The sequence below is a fragment of the Sander vitreus genome, chromosome 7, assembly GCF_031162955.1.
Source record: "Sander vitreus isolate 19-12246 chromosome 7, sanVit1, whole genome shotgun sequence".
NCBI classification, from domain to species: Eukaryota; Metazoa; Chordata; class Actinopteri; order Perciformes; family Percidae; genus Sander; species Sander vitreus.
In genome coordinates, this window is record NC_135861.1 from 7,693,278 (window position 1) to 7,701,829 (window position 8,552).

Genomic DNA, 8,552 nt, shown 5'->3' on the forward strand with positions numbered 1-8,552 from the left:
CTTTGGACACTAGTTTAACACTAGCAAGCTGCATTTCTAACTGTGTAATGTCAGTAACGTATGTTTGCTGTCAGAACCATCCGTCTGAAGACATTTGTTTTATTTTGAAAGAAAAGACAATTCACAACATGGGTCTACCGATCCTCTTCTTCTGCTAGCTTAAACTGGACCTGGTTTCTGTTGTTATAGTGCTAATTTAGCTGTTTGAATTACTACATTTTTTAACATAGCACATTTTTTCATGGCTGCTACTTTTTCCGTGGGTGCCGTGGGTGTCAGACAGCTAACTTTAGCCTAATTACGAAGGTATCGTAATGCTAGTTTATTCTGATCAGTTGAAAAAGTTATCTTAAACACGGCTAACATTTAGCTAGCTAAAACCATTAGCTAAAACCTAAAGATTCATAGAAATCATTGGTCGAAGTTTATGTTAACGTTACCTTATCAGATACGGGAGCTTTATTAATCTTACGAAAAAGCTTCCATAACATACCGTTAGTGTACGATGTGCTAGCTAGTTCTTATTACAGTAACGTTAAGACATAACACTGTATAGCGTTGGCTCAGTCGTACGTTCACGTTATTTCCTAAATCTTTGATCACCGTCATGTTCTCTTTTACTGTGTCCTTCCAAATTCAGTGTGCCAATTTACGGAGTCCTTGTTATCAATAGATAGCCACTAAAATATGACAAATTGTATTCTCGGGTGATGAGAAAGAAGAATGACATTTTGCATGAGTGCAGCTCAATCAGTCCATCTACTCATTCTGCTGAGATCTCTTGACTTGATTCAACTTTAAATCAACCATCTTCTCTTTCCTCAGGTGTCTTGGAGGCTTGATGCTGTCCATTCCTGCCCTGCCCTGTGCCAAGTATCAGCATGGAAGAAGAAACCCTTGAGGCAGCCATCAGTACCTATGCTGCCCAGTTGCAGCAGGTGGAGACAGCCCTGTCAGCTGGCCTGGACCCATCCCAGCAGTCAGACCTGCTCAAACTGAAAGAGGACCTTTGTCAGCTGATAGAGCTCACAGAGTCCAGCCTGGTGTCTGTCAAAAAGAGTCGGCTTCTGGCCAGCCTCGAGGACAGTTATGGACTGCAGGCAAACGCCTCAGAGGCAGCAGCTGACACAAACGGTGCAAACAACAGTTTGAACAATGAGTTTGCTGCTTTCTACTCTGAACTCGGGGAGTCGTCAGGTAGTAGCTCCGATACTAGAGAGAGGGACAATGAGGAGGAAGGTGGGATAGAGAATGGTGAAGAGGAGGAGGCAGATGAAGAAGATGCACTCAGTGGTACCAAAGTAAGAGCACCCTACAGGACAACATGGGGGACACTGGAGTATCACAATGCCATGGTGGTCGGGGCAGAACCGCCAGATGGAGAAGAGGCACAAGCTAGAGTGTTCTATGTCTACCCCACCCAGAAGTCTATGAAACCATGTCCATTCTACCTAGAGGACAAATGTCGCTTCCCAGATAATTGCAGGTAAAGTACCACTGTTTTGTTGTGTTTGTACACTTATACCCACAAAAGATTGTTGTATTATGTTAACTTGCCCATATCCGCCTTATATGTAATAGCAGATATCATCCAGCAAATGTCACCCATTGTCCACATGGTGGACTAATCATTTCTAATAATGTAATTGTCACCCTGTTGATCTGCTATTTTTTGGTGACCCATGACTGTCTAAATAAATAATAATAATTTATATTTTATTATTCCCAATGTTTTCACTCTGTTGTTAGAGCAGACATTACACACAGGTCTGGAATACGCACATATGTGCTTAGTACCTACACATGCACAAATGGAGAGATGTCAGAGTGAGGGGGCTGCAGCTCTCGATGGACAGGCGCCCCGAGCAGGTGGGGGTTGCCTTGGCAGTGCCCAGGAGGTAAACTGGCACCTCTCCAGCTACCAGTCCACCACCGTACTTTGGTCCGTAAGGGGACTTGAACCAGCGACCCTCTGTGGATTTTCACGCTCAATGGTGTTTTAAGCCCCCAACGTCGCCTTCTAGGCAGCTAACCCTAACCTTAACTCTAAACATAACCACTGCTGCGCTGCCCGGTTTAAAACACCAAACACCGATTTTCACTCTGACAAGAATACATTACTATAGATGATGTGTTTTCTAGTACAGTATGAGCTTAAATAGGCCATAATAGTTCAATCCCTCAAGTATTTACTGTATTATCACCTTGGATCTCAGTTCTGTCTCTGTTCCCCATTTATTGAAGGTTTTCCCATGGTGAAGTGGTGTATGTGTCGGAACTCAGAGAGTTCCTTGAGTTTGACCTCAGTAATCTTGAAGAAGGCTCGTCCTGTTTGGCTCGACATGAGGACGGCATCTGGTACCCAGCCAAAATTAAAGGTATTCTGATGATAGGACCAGTTTTTAACAATGTATTTTTAAAGTAAACTCTGACAGTTTTGGTAATAAGTTCACACTAAGATTGACTGAACTTAAAATGTGTCACCTTGTCCAAAAATGTGATACAATACATTTCCGGAAAATCTTCAGCAAGTAATCTGAATACAATTTCACAATGTAACAAAATCAACCGAGACAATGGTCGATGATATGTTTCCAGTTAGTTTGAATGTTTTGCTGACTCAACTGTTTTCTCTAAATGTAGAAATTGACAGTGGTTTCTACACTGTGAAGTTTGACTCAGTGCTGCTGAAAGATGTTGTGGTAGAGGCCGACTGCATTATCCCGCCTTTGAGAGCAGATGACCCGCTCTCCTCTGACTCTGACCTGGACGACAGTGGAGATGGAGAAGATGCGGCTTACGCAAAAGGTGTTGATGAAATCTTGCAAAAGATAAAATGTGACTTGGGTGTATTTTCATAGAACTGCAGAGGCAGTTTGTAAGCCTCCTCCAATCACTGGCCTTATATTCCATTCTGCGTGCTAAGTAAACATTTTAAAACATTTTAATTTGTTTTCACGTTTCTTTTAAAGTTATGACGTTTCTTTTCAAGTTTCTTTTAAAGTTATGAAGTTTGTTTGAAAGTTTTTGGACAAAGTAACTGACCGTTTCTACTTTGATTTCCACTTGTTACCCAACAGTTATGGATTCTGCTGTAGAATACACAGAAATGTCAATCAGTGCAAATTTTGGTGGCTGGGAGGCACATACCAGAGGCATCGGATCCAAGCTTATGCTCAAAATGGGCTACGAATATGGGAAGGGTAAGTTTAAGGGCACAACATTAACCACATTTTAGGTTCTGAACGTTCTGTCCTGATCAAATTAATAATTTGTGGCTTGCTTAAGTTTGTTGTTTGTTCTTTTACATAAGCCATTCAATGCATTACACTCCATACAAATGTTTCACCAGCATTTGATAAAAGCAATAACATAACATATATATATATATATATATATATATAATCAGAATCAGAAAGGGTTTTATTACTAAGTACGTTTTTTAACACATACAAGGAATTTGTTTTGGTGTTGTTGGTGCACGTCACACATTCTTTAGATGGACTATTAAACAATATAAGTATAGGTACAAACAGTATAAGTATATTTACACAGTATGTATTAAGTTAAAAATAAAACACATACTTTTATATCCTCTTTGTCACATGCATGCTAAATCTTTACAACCAACATAGTTCCTCAGTTGTATTGTCCTCTCATAACAAGATGGTCCCGGTTTGAACCCCACCAGGGCCGACTGGGGGGTATTTTGCATGTTCTGCTCATGTTCACATGTTTCCCCAGGGTTTCCTCCTACCCCAAACACATGCATGCTAGATTTTCAAAATCCTTCCAATATTTGCCCTTGACCAAAATATTGGCCTCAGGATTTGAGTTGGTCTCTGGGCTCTGCACTGTGGCTGCCAGCTGCACTTAAACAGTTAGGATGGGTCAAATGTGGAGGACACATTTCCCCATGGGCATTATTAAAGTACTACTACAGGTCAGAGTGGTCTTGTACACATCCACAAAACCTCAGTGGGATAGGTGCTGCATGAAAAAAATCAAAATCAATAATATTGCAATACAAGGAGTACACTCACACTGGAATCACAGCTCCCTTTAGTTGAGTGACATCTTCATCATCTAATCACATTCATATATGCCGGGACATCCTTATGACAAGGAAAAATTATAAAAAGAACATTAATATGGATAGAGGTACAAGTATGAGTCAACGGGGTCTTGCACAAACTTCCAATCATATAATAATAAATAAAAAATATCAAACAGTCATTTAATTTAAGTAATAAGCTGGGTGCAATAGGTTGACTTTGGCCAACAAGAGTCATTTAAAAAGCATATATTACATGTCAAATTTTCCCAAAAGTATACCCTAACTTTAGCTTTAAAATGTATGTTAAAATGTGTTGCCAGGTGTTTGTTTTGTGCCCTCCCCTGTAAAGTGCACGTGTCCCTCTTGCCCACTCTGTCGCTTTTTTCCCCTCAGGTTTAGGAAAGATGCAGGAGGGTCGAGTGGAGCCAGTCATGGCAGTGGTCCTACCCAAACGAAAGTCTCTGGACGAATGTGCCGAGCTCACACAGAGACGCACCCAGAGCAAGGCGGCTAAAGATGGTACACAAACAGGCCGTCCAAAGAGACGCAGAAAGCCTCGGGGCGCCACCGGAGGGCGCCGTAACGTCTTCGACTTTCTCAACCACAAGCTAGGAGGCAAGAGCACCGATCCTGCTGAGGGGGGTGCTGCTGCACCGTCAGCAGCGTCGGGGGTGGAGGCCTACAGGGGAGGAACAAGCACCAAGAGGACTCTAAATGTGAAGCTGTTCCAGGCGTCTGAGAGGGTGTCGCAGACTGAGAGGGAGATCCAGAAACTGACTGAGTCACTCGGCAGACAGACGGGCAGGTCAGTACTGACTCCTGTGTATGTTCCGATATTGTACATTTCTATATGTCTAATCTGACCAATGAAACCTTCTCTATCGAGAGAGCAGACACATTAGCAATCGCATACAAAAATGCACAACTATAATTTGTTGTAAAATATGAGCGAACTAGTTGCTATGATGCTTCTGTCAAGATGGCTTGTGGGAGTTTAAATAAGGTGTAAAGATTGGAAGTTAGACACTTCGTGGCCAACTTATTCTGGAAAGTGCTGCTAAAACCAACTTGTCTCCCCATCTCTCTCCACTTCCTAATCTATTTGTTATTTGTGTGTGCAAAGCTCCAGGGTGAAGCAGCTGGAAGAGAAGCTGTCAGCGGCCCGCAAGCTGCTGGCCCAGCAGAAAGCCCAGGAGCTGTCCATCCAGAGAGAAAACAGGAAGGCTGACACACACAAGAAGATGACTGAGTTTTAAGCTCAACTCTTTCAAAGACTTGGGGGATGAATGGAAGCACTGCCTGCCTGAAATGAACTTTTGTCCTTTGCCTGTTGTCAGTTATTTGCAAACCTGTTTAATTTTTAAAGCGTTATTTCTCAACAGCATCATGGATTCGAGCTGGCGGTGGTGCCCATTTTATGGAGAATGCAACATTTGCTGAAGATTTTCTGCTTCTCATTTTATTTTCAAGGACTGAGCAGATTCATTTGTTTGAACAGTTGTTTGGTTTCAAATTGTACAGTTCACAGTAATGTTACAAACTAAATTGGATTTGTGATGAACGTTTTGTCTCATTGTATTTTTCTTCATCAGCGCTAAAAACCCTGTGCTTGAAGAACCTACTGTGCATTTTTCTTTCACATTTTTTCTCAGTCGCTTTGGTACATTTCTCTAATCATCCTTGACATTTGCAAAACAGTAAGTGCATTTCTCAAAACAATTCGTACAAATAGCAAAACACCATGGATTACCTGCAAAAGCCAGTCTCTTGCTCAAAATCCTTAGTTCATCTCTCAAAAGTAAATATCTGTGTCAATGAACATGTCAGTGCCATCAGAATCACAAGGCCTTGTGTCATTGTGTACGGATAAGACAGTCAAGTTGCTTAGTCATAGTTAGTTTTCATTATAAGTATACTCTGGAGGGATGTTCTGAAGTAAACTATGGCTAAAGTTTTGATGACAATTATTGTAAATTGTAGGTTACACCTTAGTGTATGTGGGAGTTTGATTGCAAGAGACTGGACAAGATTCACATTTACGCTTTTACTGTTTGTACTGTAATTTGTTGACAGACCATGTCATTGCGATACAGAAAGGAAAAGACAGCGCTGCATAGCACAAAGAAAAAAAAACTAAAGTAGAAATGTGAACATAGGATATCTCCTTAGGGAAAACTGTACATGCAGTGCTGTAGGAATTACAGTGCAGTCTTCCTACACCTCCTGACGTTCATTGTAACGTTGTGTTGTGCTCCGGCTAGCTAGCTATATATATATACTTGCCAGTTGATGGTTCATGAGATGCACCTTCGTTAGAGAAAGTCAAGATTCACCTGGGAGCAATTTACCAATTCAGGACAGATTTAGAAAAAAAAAAAGAGTATGAAATATACTTGACATATTATGACAACTTGTTCAACCATTTTGCATGTAAAGACTTATGCTATGAACTAATGCCTAAATGTTGTGGGGGTGAGACTATTCAACAGAGAGCCATTCTAATATATTTTGATCAACATGACATAAGAAATTGATAATGTAGGAAACAGCAGAGAATTGTACATAATCATTTGCATGGATGTACCAAAGCATTTGCAACTTGTTCAAAGAAATGAGAAACTGCTTTTTTGATGTGCACAAGTGACACGATGATGTGAAGATTGAACAGGTAGTTTTGAGAATTTCAATTCTGATCTGAGAAATGTACCAAAGCGACTGAGAAAAACTGTAAATGTGTTCTTTGTGCATACTTGTCTGTCTGTGAGAAGTTTCAATCATTCTGGCCAGAGGCTGCTCTGATGGTTAATGCAGCATACCTTGAATTGGATTTCTGACTGATTTTTAAATTACATCCTCAGGAGTTGGGAGACCTTTACACAGTTTTGAAGTGAAGCCCCTCCATTCGCCCACGCCTCTTACCGGCTCATACACAGCTTCTTTGAAGCTACGACCATAACCCCTCTATTAAATAATGAATTTGGAGTGCAGCTTGTCTGCTCATTGATCGAACACACACTGTCTGTAGGTGGTGGGTGGGTTGGATAGTGCCTGCGTCTACCTTGCTGCCCTTCAGACTCTCGAGTAAAGGTTTAAGTCGTGATGTTAGGGAGCAATTTCTAATCTGAATGTGATACATCATAATAACAGGACAACATTTCAAAAGAACCACACAGAACTGCTGCTTAACTTTTTTTTTTTTAAATAAATGCTTTCTATAAGATTCAGGCAAACTGAAAGTTTAGAACCTGAGGCCATTAAAGACAGCTAGAGAAGTAGTGACCATCAGCAAGTCCCAGCGAAGGGGAAAGAGATAGTAAATACCTTATGAGATACAGCGCACTTTGTAAGCCTTCCCTGAAGTCTCGTTGTGCAGAGGGCAGCCGCACGTGCAGAACCCATGAACCCTCCACTTGGTCTCCTGAGGGAAGCTCGCACTCTGATCGGTTGAGTGGCAGCACTTTTAGATTGCTGGGGACTGGAGGGATCACACTAAACATTGCTGATTGTTGGGGGGAAATGGCAAAATGCAGTGTGTGTGTGTGTGTGTTGATTTAATGGGATCCCTTGAGGCTCTGTGCTTCACCCCATTTATGAGCCTTGGGTCCCTGAAGGTATTGCTGCCCAGCCCAACAGCAGATTAACTCTGTGTGTGTGTGTGTGTGTGTGTGTGTGTGTGTGTGTGTGTGTGTGTGTGTTCAGGTCTAGGTGTGTTTTCTACATCCTTGGTCGTCTGTATGCACTGCACACTCTTGTGGACATCTGTCTCGTGTATGGATTCAGACTGGCCTATTAGGGTTTTTTTTGCTGCTAATCTGCAGTTATCAGAACCTGGATTTTGTGATTAAGGAGATGTGATTGAAAAATTGATTGGAAGGCCACCTTGACAGATGTTTTACTAAGGAATTCACGTTTAGCTGTCTGGCTGAGGGCTGCCAGACCACAGGGAATGACCTACGAATATGTGGATTAGTTTGAGCTTTATATTGTTGTTATTGTTGGTGTTATTCTACCTGGGTCTCTGTGGTACGAATAGCAGTCTGACATGGATTGCATTTTCTAATTGCTAGGACGACCGAAAGTTGCATGCATTTGTACTATTCACCATTTTTTGATCTGTTTTACAACCACAATGACACATTCTAGTTCATGTGAATATTGCAAGTTTTATATTGTAAGTTTACAGTCAGATACACTTTGGTGTGGTGGTTTCAGAAAGTTGTAAACCCTTTCAATTATTTCATGTTTTTCTCTGTTGCAGACTAAATGAAATAGTTTGACAAAACAATCGCAGCTCACGATCAACTTACTATTTTTAATTGGATGGAACGGTTGAGTTTGCTCAGTTGTCATGAAGCTGAATCTGTTAAAATGCAAGCTCAGTAGCCATTTATTTTATTTACGTTAGTGCTAACTTGGTTCATAGTAATATACAACTGATAGCTGGAATCAAGTATTAAATACACATTTTCAAAACTTACCATGTAGTCCTATGGCT

At 41.2% G+C, this 8,552-nt stretch overlaps 1 protein-coding gene across 2 annotated transcripts; it reads left to right on the forward strand.

Annotated features, from left to right (window-relative positions):
- Positions 1 to 120: 120 nt before the first annotated feature.
- zgpat (zinc finger, CCCH-type with G patch domain) lies at positions 121 to 5,618 on the forward strand. Of its 2 annotated transcripts, XR_013502235.1 has the most exons (8): positions 121 to 306; positions 826 to 1,486; positions 2,245 to 2,378; positions 2,644 to 2,808; positions 3,081 to 3,203; positions 4,451 to 4,862; positions 5,181 to 5,370; positions 5,407 to 5,618. XR_013502235.1 is itself a non-coding variant. In XM_078254385.1 (7 exons), exons 2-7 carry the CDS (start codon positions 882 to 884, stop codon positions 5,311 to 5,313), a joined length of 1,572 nt encoding a protein of 523 aa, XP_078110511.1. In that variant the 5' UTR covers positions 121 to 306; positions 826 to 881; the 3' UTR covers positions 5,314 to 5,618. The 2 variants fall into 2 exon arrangements, 1 of the variants encoding a protein (XP_078110511.1); XM_078254385.1 differs by having other exon boundaries at positions 5,181 to 5,618.
- The last annotated feature ends 2,934 nt before the right edge of the window (positions 5,619 to 8,552 follow it).